The 14,119-nt window shown below is 36.4% G+C and overlaps 1 protein-coding gene across 5 annotated transcripts in view; it reads right to left on the bottom strand.

Annotated features, from left to right (window-relative positions):
* Positions 1-14,119, bottom strand: part of PCNX1 (pecanex 1) — a 91,833-nt gene that overhangs the window by 43,506 nt on the left and 34,208 nt on the right. For 3 of the 5 annotated variants that reach the window (XM_064512526.1, XM_064512527.1, XM_064512531.1), the window contains exons 8-10: positions 10,504-10,688; positions 3,081-3,171; positions 1,080-1,137 (exon numbers count right to left, since the gene is read on the bottom strand). In XM_064512526.1, coding sequence (XP_064368596.1) covers positions 1,080-1,137; positions 3,081-3,171; positions 10,504-10,688 — 334 coding nt within the window. The remainder of the gene's footprint in view (positions 1-1,079; positions 1,138-3,080; positions 3,172-10,503; positions 10,689-14,119) is intronic. The other 2 variants (XM_064512530.1, XM_064512528.1) reach the window with 2 other exon arrangements.

Genomic DNA, 14,119 nt, shown 5'->3' with positions numbered 1-14,119 from the left:
CCATTTAAGATGAGCTGGGTCACAAAACGGGTTTTTTGGAGAATTTTTAAAAAACCTATTTTCTGAACCAGTAAAATATCACTGTGATGCAACATTCATGACACTAACAATAAATCCAAGGGGAAATTCCCATTTAGGCATATGGGCTTTGTTTAAGGAAAACTCTTGAAAATCATCTTCCTCAATGAGACCACGTTGATAAGCCAACAGCACATAACAGGTAATCCAGCCTCCCTCTCCTGAAGGCTGGCATCCCTTGGAAAAATCAAAGTTCCCCTAGCAAACATCTGGTTTGAGGATCACATTATTGTGAAAACGCATGGTCAGGCAAATGGAGATTTCTTGCTACTCTGCCAAGCGCACAATCAAAATTCCATTTCCCCTCTCAATTAGGTGATCATTGTTAACAGTAACAGCTTAATATGCTTTATTTTCTTAAGAACCATGATCATTTGCAGGGTTTTAGTGGCACAGCAATACTGGACTTCCAAATTACAAGCACAGGTACATTTGGACTCGACAGCAGTTTAAAAGGCCCAAGATCACAAAACCAGGGAATTATAAAGTTATTTGCAGGATGAAGGCGTGTAAGCCTCTGCCTTTTTTCAAGAGCCCATTTCATAGGAATTAAACTTTGTGCAAGAGATTCCAATGACAGTTTCTTAAATTCCTGTTAGAAGAATTACTGAATTTGTTTGGTCAGAAAACTGCAGAACAAAAACATGACATTTATTCTTTCTGCCACCTGCCGTTCTTAGCTGTGCACAGGAACAGAACTCTGCCGAAGGACAGTTATCTAGTCTCTGGAAATCTTTATAGGATATCTCAGCACATCTTACTTCCACATAATTTATATTCAAATTATCAAGTTTCAGAAGAAACCCTTTATATTTAGATTTTAAAGTGCTTTGCAAAAAAGATGAAGTTGTATGTATATAGGAAGACACTGCAACAGTAAATAATTATCTTCATTTGAACACAGACAAAAAAGTTCTCAAGAACAAACACAGAACGATCAATGCTATAAAAAACAGTCTTCTGATTTTTTGCATGCTTTAAAAATAAACTTTAAAACTTACTAGGTCATGTGGGTAAAAGCGAACTGAGGTAGAACTCGATACATGAGAGTCCGTGTCACTATAAGAACAGGGAAAAGACTTCAGATTATAAAAGTACATTTGATTTCAACAAGCCATTCTAATTTACTAGTGATCTAAATCAATTTTGACTCCTTCCAAATTTCAGCTTAAAAACTTTACTTTTTTTCTCCCCCTTCAATCACACATTTTAAGACACAGGTATCCTCTTTTTTTTTAAAGCCTTACACACAACCAAGCAAGGAAACAAATCTTGATGTCAGGCTTGTATATTGCAGTAAGTTCTGTAGCTACAGTAAAGCAGGTAGCTTTTTACCCTTACCCTTACTATAATTTTCCTCAATGCATGATTTGACCAGCTAGAGATCCCTTAGTTGTTTAATGAGGATTATTGCAAAGGAAATAATTTGACAAAAAAAAAAACAAAACAAAACAAACAACAATGAAAAAACCCACGAACACACCCACGCACTACCCACATGCAATTCTGTTTTTAAAAACAGTTAGCTACTAATATGTAGACATGCACCACATATCTCTGAAAGAACACTGCGTCTGCTGTCAGTTCACAGACAGTTTTTTAGTTTTATATCATTTTACCAAAGTCTCAAAACTGCCGAAGATGCTACACACTTAACACAAGTATACGGATATTCTTAATCTTAAATCGCTCTTGAAAATTGAACATTAAATACTCTTAAACCTTTGGTAAGAGGAGCAGAGTTACTTTGCAATTACCATTTCTTAGAGATATGGACAAATTTCTCTTAGTAAAGTCCATATCCAGCCACTGCTTTCTCCCCAGTTTTGGGCAGCTTTTTTATTTATATATACATATGTGTGTGCATGTGTGTGTATATATATATATAAAAATTATATTATATATATAAATAATATATATATTATATATATATAAATATGTTTTCCCTGCATATCACACAACCAAGACTTGTATCAAGTTTAAACCAGTTTCCTTCAGTTCCTTGTCTTGAGCTAAAAGCTGCCTTTGTTATCAACTTTATTTTACTTAAATTTTAAGTATTGCCTAGAAAAGCTGAGATGTCGGTATTTGGATGTGCCCAGTTTGCTTCTTTCACTAGCCTATGCAGCTTCATAGCAGCAGCCATCACCAAAGCCACTGTATCTGGAGCACGCAAGCAGCAGAGGCAGGCATCAGCAGCTGTGTGCAAGGAATACAGAACTCAATGTCAAAGCTCAGCTCTATGAGAGGTACTTGCACACTGTAACAGGAAGGACTTGAAGACAGTTTTTAAAATGCATTGCTCCATAAATCCAATAGCTATCCCACCAACATGTGGTGGGGCTTAGTAGCATTCAGCATGATATAATAGCTTCAGAGCAGTTCTGTGTAATGCAGTGGATTTTTGTGGGGAGGTTTTGGGTGGTTTTCCTTTGCCTGCCTCCTTGTCCCTTCAAAGGAAGAAAGGGTATCTTTCTCAAAGCAAGTGAATTTTCAAATATATAGCCGGCTAATTCAACTGTAAGTCAAATTTTAACCTCAAGCATGTTAACTCTTGTTAACCCTGTATTGTTTCATGCCATCTATGAACTTGAGAACAAACTTATCAGGTATACACTCGCTTCATAATTGGAAGTTAATTTGTAAATAATAGTAATTATGATTAAGAGTGCCTTCCATTCCCAAAACCCAAGTTAAATTCATTAAGAAAGAATTCCTGTAAGCCAGTCTGAAAACCTGACAAATGCACTTCTATGTGGACATTTATTACTTAGGCAAATCTTGGAAAAGACTAATATTAGCTTAAGTAGAAATGATTATTTATCCATTTAATGTGATCTTCTAATAAAAATCAGTTAGGTTTTAAAAGTAAAAATACACAGATATTTTACACAAAAAAAGTGTTTTTTGTAGTCCATACTAAATGGCCTCTTAAAATTAAAATCAGAGTTTTTGTTGCAGTAAGACAAGAACCATCACTGTTGACTGGCCTTCACACACACCAGATGTTGGATGCTCTTCTTGCAGCTGGCTCAAAGTTCACAAGTGACATGTCGCAGCCCCCTGTCTCGTAGAGCGTAGAACTGAACTTACCTATTAAAGAAAAGGTCAAGAACCAGGTCAAAATTCCATAACATTTCATCCCACTGGCACTAGTTTCTATACATTAACTTAAAAGAGACTTATTTAAACACCTAAATTTATATCAATGTCAGAATATAAAATGTGATAACACAGTAATATGTTACCAGCACAGAGTAAGAAATTAGCTACTCAATTCTCTTTCATACCAGTTTACAAGATAGTGTAAATTGTAACACTAAATTAAACTCTGAGTTCATATTTACAAAGATATCGTCATTAATGCAACAGAAGCACAACAGAAGCTTTTATTTTTCCTTAGAGAATAAGGAGGTGAATAACTTGCAATGACCAACTGCTTCCATGCTTTTTTCCCCCCCTGTAGAGCAATCAGTGAATCATTCTCTATCAGCATTTAGGAACCATGGCATTTAGCTATAGCAGAGATTCCTCAAGTGTTTTTTCTTTTCTTAAAAAAAAAAAAGTACATGTCTATTTAGAAAGAAATAGAGTCAAAGAAATAACCAGAGATGCTTCATTAGTTTCACCTCTGGAAAAAGTAAAAAACAGCAGGTAGAGATTTAGTCTTCAAACCAGAAGAAAACACTTCAGTGTAAGAACAGAAGTGTGCAAAACCATTTGGAGTTACTGAAAATCCATTAACCATAACTTCCTAAACTTGGTATTAAAAACTAATTTTGAATGAATAATATCAAGCCTATGCATAAAAATAAAAGTAGCCACAGATGAAAACCCAAGTGACAGGTTACCTTACTCGCAATATTATGTTCTTATAGTGCCCTTCCCTCCACAATAGTCTGATTAGAGAGATAAGCATTGTAATATCCCCTGAAGGCCAGGTTCAATATATTTCAGCTCAACACTGGAAGCAGATTTTAAAGTCGAAATCTTTTTATGTCAAATGCCCTGCCAATTTCTGCATCTCTTCTAGCTCACAACCAGTCTTTTAAGCCATGATGGAAACATGAAATGTTTTAAGATCTGCTTATACAAAACAAAAACCCAACTTTGGAGCATCAGAAGCAAAAATTGCATACACTTCTCAGCTGCACATCCTAGAGTTTGCTTTCTCCTCATGCTGACAAAGGATAAGCGCTTCCCCTCTTTCCTCCATCCATGAGAGCGCAGCCTTTTCTTCCCTTCCCCCTCTTTTCTCTCCCTCTCCTTTCCCTGTCTCCTACCCTGACTTCTCTTCAGTTCCTCAGGAAATTGAGTTCCCTCTATAGGCATTTGGAAATGAGGAGATTAAGAAATAGAACTGAAAGGATAAAAATCAGTGAAACTAAGGGAAAAAATACTGGTACCATGAAAATATCTTCATAAAAATTCCTATCATCACTGGGGGGGGGGGGGGGGGGGTAGGGAGCCCAAGCAAATGCATACCACAGCTGTGCTCAGAAAGAAAAGACCATTCTGACAGGACAGCTACATAGCTTAGGAGTCATGGACAGCAGGCATCAGAATTCATCAACATAACAGTCTTCCCTCAGTATTTAATTATATCTACTATAGATACTTGTAAGGAAACACAAGTAGAAAATTCACTTGTTAGTATTATTTTTAGAATAATTAATCTCCTAATGAAGCCCTTTAGTTAAGTGTCCTTTGGTTAGCGTAGCAACAGTTGTTACTAAAGCAAAGTTTTAGATTTAAACTAGCACACTACTTAGTCAGCTTTGTCACCACAACTGAATCTCAGTTACAGAGATATTTCATAAGTGCATCAGTAAAATAAAATTTCAGCAACACACACAAAGATACTGGCTAATATATTTCAAGTTCTAGTGTGGACAACATTATTTGTAACTTAAAGAAAAAAAATCCTCTGACTAACCAGTTCTTAAAAGAAAAAAGTAAGTTTGGGATACTTCAAGTTCTTTGTGCTTTTATATAGCTGAATTGAGATCCTGGCAATGAAACTTTGATTTTTAAATTATGGAAGCGATGGTCACAGAAATTGGAACATACTACTTAGAAGAAATATCTTCTCATTCTCTAGGACTGAGATAAGGCATCAGATAAATATGTCTCAAAAGAAGTTTACTGAACTGTGTTACACAATAACGTCAACATCTCTGAGAAGAGCTTATAACTACAGGAAAAAAAAAAAATCAGCATAACTTCACATTAGGAAATACCTACAGTTCCCTCATGCCCAAATTATCTTTAAGTCTATTACAAATTCCTGTATTTACATTGTTGATATAAGTACTGCATGACTGCAGTGGGATAAAACATACTTGGTAAATTGAGATATATTAAATGATTTCAACAAACAGATGAAACAATGTCAGATTATCTGCACATGAACTACAAAATCAACTCAGGTTATGCCACACTTGCATGCATTCCTCTACTAAAATGAGAGTGAGCTCACTGACAAGAAAAATGTGACTTTAAAACTCTAACTCAGGCAAGTTCTCAATAAAATACAATTGCCCTTTTGTAAATCAAAGGGCTCTCCAGAAGAGCTTGACGTCATCCGAAGTAGCCAAAGTTACTTATGGAACCAGTCAGTGTTGGAGGGGAAGCTAACCATATGGTGTAACTTGAGATTCCGTCACTGAGCTCCAAAGCCCAATCAATCAAACATATATATTTTTTAATCTGTGTAAGGTTATTGACAGTTTCCTCACAGCACTCTCGCACTCTAATGAAGGATCCTAATGCTCACAAGATTCAATATTTAGGGATCTACTTAGAGACTTTTACAGCTATCTTGGTAATCTTTTCTTCCTCCCATTCCTCATTCTCCCACAGTATTCTCTTTGAAATATTTAATAGCATCACATTGAATATGTTTGAGCAAGAATTATCATCACTGTTTAAAGGACTATAGTTTTATCAGGGTGTAAACAAAAGGCAAACTCAAAGTTTATTTTTCAAATAAAGAAATACAGCCAGTAGCATGTTTGGCCACTAAAGAGAAATGCTTGTAACTTTTCACAAAGGGAGAGCTGTGAATTCTTAGCAAATTAAAGTCACCCAAGTAATATTCCATTTAGACTAGTTAGAAAAATGACAAAACTAAGTCACTGATATTCAGGAATGTGGATCCAGATTACAACCTCATCCTGACATGATGAGAGGAAAAGAAGAATGCATGCACTTGTTTCAAAGAACAGAAATCTCATCACTGAGTCCAAAGACAGCGTGATAGTTCACATACACTATGAATTGGCCTTTTGCAGTTTTGGGAATCAATGAAAGCAACAGACTGATGAGATTATACAGATAAAACCTGGCAGAGACTTAAGTGACTTAGCATCAAACTAAAATGGAGTTTCTGATGTTTTCTTCAGCCAAGCTATTTTCAGCACATCTTCCAGTTTTCTGCTCAATAGAAGTCTTACTTTGTTTCAAACCTCTCATGGACTAGTTCTGTATGTTGCTAACAGTTGAAGTCTAACCTCATCTACTACTTATTGCAGTACTTCTTTAAAACCTAGTCAGGACAACCAGTGAAGCCATCAGAATTTGAAGACTCTCTACTGTGCAAGGAAATATTTTTCAAAGGTCAAAAAATTTATCTTTAGCTGCAGCATTGAAACTTACATAGTTGCAGTCTGGACACTTCAAAGAGGTTTGTTTTTTAAATTCTGTATGAACAGCTTACCTATTATGAAGAATCCCACAAACTACAAGAAGAATATTTTCAATGGGGACAATCAGAAGCAAGTATTTATCTTCTTTCTACCTGTACCTTTGAAAATACTCCCCCATCCATCCTAAATAAAGTCATTTAAAAAAAAATACTGATGAACTGATACTGAATTTTTAAATATATACTCAAATAAATCGTTTGATTAATATTTAGAGGCAATATGGGAAATTTCGATCTTCAACAGGAAAATCCAACCAACTTCATAAATAGAAATATATAAATCTGAGATTATCACCTGTATATGATACAACCAGACATGGCAGAGTAGTTGTATTGCAGAGCTTCGAATAACTAGATCTCTAATCACAAGAGCAATATTCCTCCAGTTATACATCCCAACATTAAAAAAAAAAAAATCAGCTAGCTGAGAATAATAGGTTGTTATTACATCCCAGTTTCAGAAACTGGGCATCTGTTCTGATAATTCAGTACTTGGATTCCAAACTCCTTCACAAATGGTTATAGCCACAGCCTTTGCCACAAGGATTCAAAAACTCTGCTCATCATCTACATGCCCCGAGAATTAGATATTAGTGAGAATAAAAGGTTATCAGGGCTGCCAGACTATGTTCCGAAGACCGTAATTCAATTAAGTCATGGCTTGTTGCCCCCCCCCCCCCCCCAGTCCCCTTCTCTGGATTCATATCACATTAATTCTGCCTGTAATACATCATGGCATCCAATCTGTCCTGTGTTTCTCCCATCATTTTCTTCATTTATTGCTCCACATGAAGCTTCCTTTTCCACCCTTTCATGTTCTTCCCCCCTCATCCCTCATGAAGCAAGAATGTAATTTATAAAGCTCTTTCTACTTTAAACCTGGAAGGCCAGAGATAATGCCTCAAAGCATCTCTTCTCTTACTGGCAGGACAATGCCCACCAAGTCTTAAAGAAGACTACATGGTCATTACCAGACTACTGCTCTTGCTGGGAAGCTTCATTGCCTCTTTTACACCTAACCAGGAAGCATTAATAGCTCAGGACCATTTAACTTACAACCTCTACTCTGGGGCTGCTTAAAGTTTGGCCATGCTCTCCATTAATCCACTCTTGCTTTCCTGACTGGACTGAGTGTAGACTAGGTATAACCCAGCAAGGTTTACCCTTCATAAAATAAGCCATGAAAATCAAATTAATAGACATGAACCTTCAAATCAAAAAATTCTGCATGTTTTCTTAAGAGCTGCAGCTTGACATCAACATAATAGTGGAAAGAATGTAGAAGCAGATATTGCCCTTGTACACTAAAAAAGGAGTCCTAATATTTTTCACATACATTAGCACATGCTCTGTTTATCTTCCAGAGGAGCTGGAAAAAAGGCTAATAGGATCTCAGTAAGGGGGAGGGAAGGGGGGGGGGGACACCCGATCCTTTTATCTACATTGCTTTTAACAGCAGCATAAGAATTAAAAACAAAAAAGGGTCATCTTTCACTCTAACGTAATTTGGAACAGAACAAAACCAATAGCCTGTAGAGTTAAGGCAAATACAGCAGTAGCGTTATTGTTTCAGCCCTGATTTTCTTTCCTTATGACCAGAGCATCTTTTTATCCTCAGACACTGTCCCTTGTCAGGCCTGATGAACAGACTGTGCATGTGAAAGCTTGCTCCATGTTACCAACTGTATTAGCTGGCCTAACAAAAGAGGATATCCGCCACACAAAACATACATCTCCTTGAAAACACATTTGCTCCCACCACTGAATTTCAGGAAGCCTGTCACACCAAACAGAAAATTTAATTTCAAAAGAAAAAAAAAAGGGGGGGGGCACAATCTTGCCTATACTAACTGTGTTCACTCAGGGAAGACTTCTAAACAGATGTTTCAAGCTCCTAAAGAGCTTTAAGTCAAGAATAAATCTCTATTACACATCAGATTTTTAACCAAGCAGATCCTGGTAGTTTTGTGCCTCCCACTTGCAATGTATCACCCCATCCTACTATAAGCACAGTAAATACAAAGTTTCAGATTAATTTAATTGTGAAAAGTTCAAGACTCCATTGCACTGCATTCCTAGTGACTGTTCAGACAGCTTGAAAGAAACATCAAATTTCTTAAAGAATCCACTTTAATTTTGAGAAAGACACAGTACCACAAAGTTCTTAAATAATTCAGACTGTTGAAAACTGGATTCTGTATTATATTTTGAATTGTATAAACCTTTACTGTATTATTTTGGGCAAGATGAAGCATATTTTTCAGAAATAACAATGATGGCTTTAAGCATAAAACTCAACGCTAACCTCGGACAGAAATAACAAGCATCTTTGAATTTCATGCAAGTTATATTAAAATAATGCCTTCAAACAAGAAACACAAGGCTCCAAATTAAACTAAAAGGCCCTAATATGCTTAAAAACTGGCATACTTTCATAGTTCAGAGTTATATAATCCTAAATCTTGATTTGTCTATCTAGAAACTTCTAGAACCACAGAATCTAACACACAACAGTAAATTGACTGTCCATTTTCCACATCTGTAGTTAATTTTATAAAACATATCAGAGAATGTCTGGGCTGTTTTCAGTTTTTTTATATTGCAACTAGAAGGTGTAGTTTGGTTAACAAGTTAAGATTATTTTCATATTTTAAGGGTCACCACAACACAGCAATTCTTGAAGTTTTCCTCACTGGCAGAGTAAAATTATATTCAGTTATCTTTTAGTAGCAGATTACAGTAAGGGGTGTCAGAAGTGTTATCAGTGTTCTGAGCTAGCCTGTAGTATTATGTAACTCAAAATATACAGCCAACAGCTGCCCAAAATACTATGTCACTAATAAGTATCAGTTCTAAAGACAGCCACATTAATATTTTAAGCAGGAATTCTATGTTAATGCCAAAAGTCACAAGCAATTCAGGTCATGTATGGATTACTGAAAACACTCCTGCCAGGAATTTTCCCCATATCTACCCCTACTTTACTGGGTCACATGAATCAGTCACTTATTACAACCATCCTAACCTTCCCTCTCCATAGTGATTTTATTGACCACAGAGAAAAAGATGAGTTAATAAACAGTTAAGATATTTAATATAAAATGGAAGCACTATACAGAAAAAACAAGAACTACCATGGGGCACTAAATGAACTGAAGATATTTGATACAAGAAAGTCGTGATTTTCTTCTGATCTTCAGCTGCTAAATTAATTTGCACATGGAAACTATCCTCCTTCACATGGCAATTTCTTTTTTAAACAGCAGCCAAGCACAACTCAAAAAATAAAGGGGGGAGGGGGGGAGTAAGATTAAGAAACCTCTAAGGAGCATAAGTGTCATCCGCCCGTTCCCACCCCCCCCAAGAACCAGAAGCTCCCCAAAGCCGATATCAATCTCTGCCCAGCTATCTGTGACAATGCAGACTAAGACAGGAACTTATGCGTTACACGTGCTATATCGTTCAAGTCATGAAAGATCTTACAACTTCGTTATTTGTATTCATGAATCTTTAAAATGTTTCTCCTTGTGCATTTATTAGAGAAAGTGCATGGAAAAACCATCCTGAAAGACAGGGAATTAACGAGCAACACTGCCTCTTCAGAAACGCACCTACGAGATTCAGAAAGGAAGCTAAGTAATGATTTTCAGCGCATTATTACCCATACATCTGCCGCATTAAAACGTCCATGTCACCAAGGTTACATAAGGCCTGCATACCAAGGTCATCGTGCAAACTGCTACCGCCTACAGCAGATGCAGTGGCATGTGAGGCTTCTAAGTGGACACTCCCGTTTCTCACCAGCAAGGAGGTGCTAGCGCTGAGCCCAGCGGCCTGGCAGGGGGGGCGGGACTGCACTTTGGCCTGGGAGGAGGGCTGCTGGCCTTGCTGACCATCTTGAAGGCTACGAGAAAACATGGATTGGGGAGACATTACTGGGAAGCATAGGAAATAGCTAGAAGTGAAGCAACACAAAACCTTTTTCTAAACAGGTCAAAGTTAAAAGAAAGTATAGCATTAAGAAGCCACTCGTTAGGGTTACAATAACCCATGAGTTCTGCACAACCGAATATTTAGTTTATCCAGGTACAATAATAACTTCAGAGATACAGTTCCTGTACTACTTTAAGATTATTATTGCATTTGAGCTTCTCCCCAAGTCCCCCAAGCCTTTTCTGTAAGTGTTAATTCGTGGGCACAAAAGCAAGCAGCTGCTGATCATTCTAAGTGCAGACTGAGGTACCACCTATATACAATAGCAGCTATTCCAGTGGTTGCACAGTTTGGGTCTTTTCTGCCTGCCGATGTATGGCTAGCTCAGCTGTTTAGTAGGTTGGGGGCTTTTTCATCAGACTAACAGGACCATCATCCATCTTTCTTACTATCAATCTGCACTCTCACTACAAAATGCCTTTAAGCTTAAATAGAAGCCATACATTGTCACAGACCTGATAGTTAACTGGAGGCAAGTCAGTAGATCCAGAATTCTTTTCTGAGCATATTTAAACTACATTATTAATTGGCAATATCAGATTAAGCTACTTATTAGCTCAACTTATTTTAAACTTTTATTTTGGTAGCATTGCAAAAAACTTAGGATTTCAGTATTCCTACCACAAAGAAATTCTTCTATACACAAACACGTATCTGCACCAAAAAACAGGTTTTAAAATTCAGCTTAGGCTTCAGAGAAATTTACAGATTTACAGATGTGAGTAGACAATGCTTGAAAATGCTGATTTTCCTCTTTACCTCCTTTCCACTCCAGAACTAATATACTATGCTATTTAACAAAGTCAGCTAATGGGGTTTTTTTTTATATTTTTTTTAAAAAATAGCTTGTTTAGTATTAACATAGCAAAGTCTCAGAATAAGTGACATTTACACTTGAAGATTACATCTACCTAGTCAGATCAGTGGTTTTATTATCTTTCATTTCGTACATGTCACACATCATTCTGGGGATACTTGATTGAATCAAAAAACCAATCTTGTTATACAAGACTAAAGGATTTCTCTTTTGTGGTTTTATTATGAAAAATATCTTAGAACACTCCCTTTGTGTTCTGTGATAAAGAACAAACTGTATCACCTATTGCTTTTAACATTTCACTGACTACAGCATGATGCTGTTCTACAGCGGGCAAACCAGGAAACTAAACAAACGAGATCTTACTAAGAGTTGGGGGAAGGGTTATCTGGTGTTCTACTTGCTTACAATAGAATAGTTTCTATAACATTTACTTTTCAGTTCTTTGGTTAGAATACCACTGGGGGAGAAAAAAACATGAAAATATGTACAAGAATTAGGTGTTAAGAAAAGCTCATGCAAGATAAAATAGACATGCACACAGCTGATGAGGTAACAAAACTGCAAGCCATCATTACCATATTCTAATATATTTGAATCTGAACCTTAATTCAGTATTTTGCTGCTATAGACAAGCTCAGTGAGCTGCATGGCAACAAAAGCCCTAAGGAAGCTCACAGACGCACCAATCTTCCTTGTCTCCCTTAAGTATTATCAGCAACACAACAATGCTAAACACAGCTTTCCCTTAAAGAATAGCTAAATATCACAAGGTAAATACAAGTTGTCCTTTCACTAGTTATCCATATCTGTCACAATAAGGGGGGGGGGGGGGGGGGGGAAGAGAGGCAGAACATTGTTGTTAACAGATTGCATGGATACACACAAAAAGAGAGTTATTCTCTGCCTAACTACAAAAGTAATTCTAAAAATAAAACTCTACTTGAGACAGTCCACTCAGTTCTCATATCAGACACACATGCACACATCATTAAGTACAAGGGATGCTAAAGCATATTTATGTTTGAAGTGCCCAAAACACTGTTGATACTTAAGTAGGATGAAAGCAGGTTTTTTAAGTTAAGTACACTTGTGTCTAGTTCAGTGTCAAACCAGCAGAATTTACTAGACCATGTTTTACTTTAAAGTGTCCTTCTTTGCCAAACAAATAGGTATATGATACCATCATCTCTTTTAGTAAAGATTTCATAGAAGGGAAGAGTATTTGTAACGGTGGATAGAAAAATTCAAGTGAAACTCAACAGGCCCTAAGAGGCTATCCTGATTTTATCCAATTTTATGCTAGAGTTAAGAAATTAGGAGATTAAATTTTTGTGGCAAGAATAAGAAAGTAGTAATATCAGGTCTAATAAAGATTAGTAAATCTAACAACATTAGAAGTTTAACATCTGAAGTCATATGGATTAGCAATGTTAGGAATGAGACTGAGGCAGTTCACACTAGCATATACCAGAAATGCCTGTATATTTGCAGTGATAATCATCTAATAAAATCCTTTCAAAATAGCTACAAATTCCTGTACTACCTCACATTTCTTCCTTATGCACTAAATTCATACCTTACTGATACTGAAGGGTTTCTTCTTCTAGCAGCACATAAAAAGCCATTAAAATTAAGTTACCCATATAATGCAAACTTTTATAGATGAGTATTCTGGAAAAAATCTAAACAAAACCAGATTTTCAAACACATTTCACTCTGCAATTCAAATGGAATTTGTCAAATCTGAAAGAATTTTTGCATTTGGTTGGAAACTTGACACAGACTAAGACAAACTCCACACCAAGGGACAGTCATTCAGCACCACAATGCTGAATCAAACAATGCTTTGACCTCTGTCAGTAGGCGACTCTGGATGTATGTCTATAATGTAAGCATTCATGATAATATGCGTCTCTAAGCTGGTCATAAAGTATTAAACTGGTCATAGAGTATTAAGCTTTGTTTTTATTTAGAAAGGAACAAATTCAGATAATGGGAAGATGCACGAAGATGATATTTGGCCAGAACATTTACTTCCTTTTTTCATCCTCAAATATCTCATCCAAATAAGAAGTTACTTTACCAAATTCAACTTTCGCATGCTCTCACAATGAAGTCCAATTTAGACCTGGGGAATCTTAATGACTGAAACTAGCATGTGAAAGGGGGCAGGGGTCAATCTTGGTTTAAAACAGTCCTTCATTTACTTCACTTTTCTGCCTGTCTAGGAGAAAGAAAATTCGTTACTTTCTCTCTGATTAGTTTGTACAGCCTCTTGTATACCAAGAGACAGAACTGTGCTACTATTGAGAGAGAGAGAGAGAGAGAGAGAGAGAGAGAGAGAAAATTGATGAGAATGCAAAAGTTATTGCAACATCCCTTACTATGAAGTAATTCACTAACTTAAAATGTTTAAGCAAGATCAGAAGTTTAAAGGAGATTTATCTGAAATGAATTGATTTATTACTACCAAATACTGCACTAACCAATAAAAATACATCTTACTAATTTCAGTCCATGAT

The sequence above is a fragment of the Dromaius novaehollandiae genome, chromosome 5 (genome assembly GCF_036370855.1).
Source record: "Dromaius novaehollandiae isolate bDroNov1 chromosome 5, bDroNov1.hap1, whole genome shotgun sequence".
Lineage (NCBI taxonomy): Eukaryota > Metazoa > Chordata > Aves > Casuariiformes > Dromaiidae > Dromaius > Dromaius novaehollandiae.
This window is presented reverse-complemented; position numbering and strand designations above follow the sequence as displayed.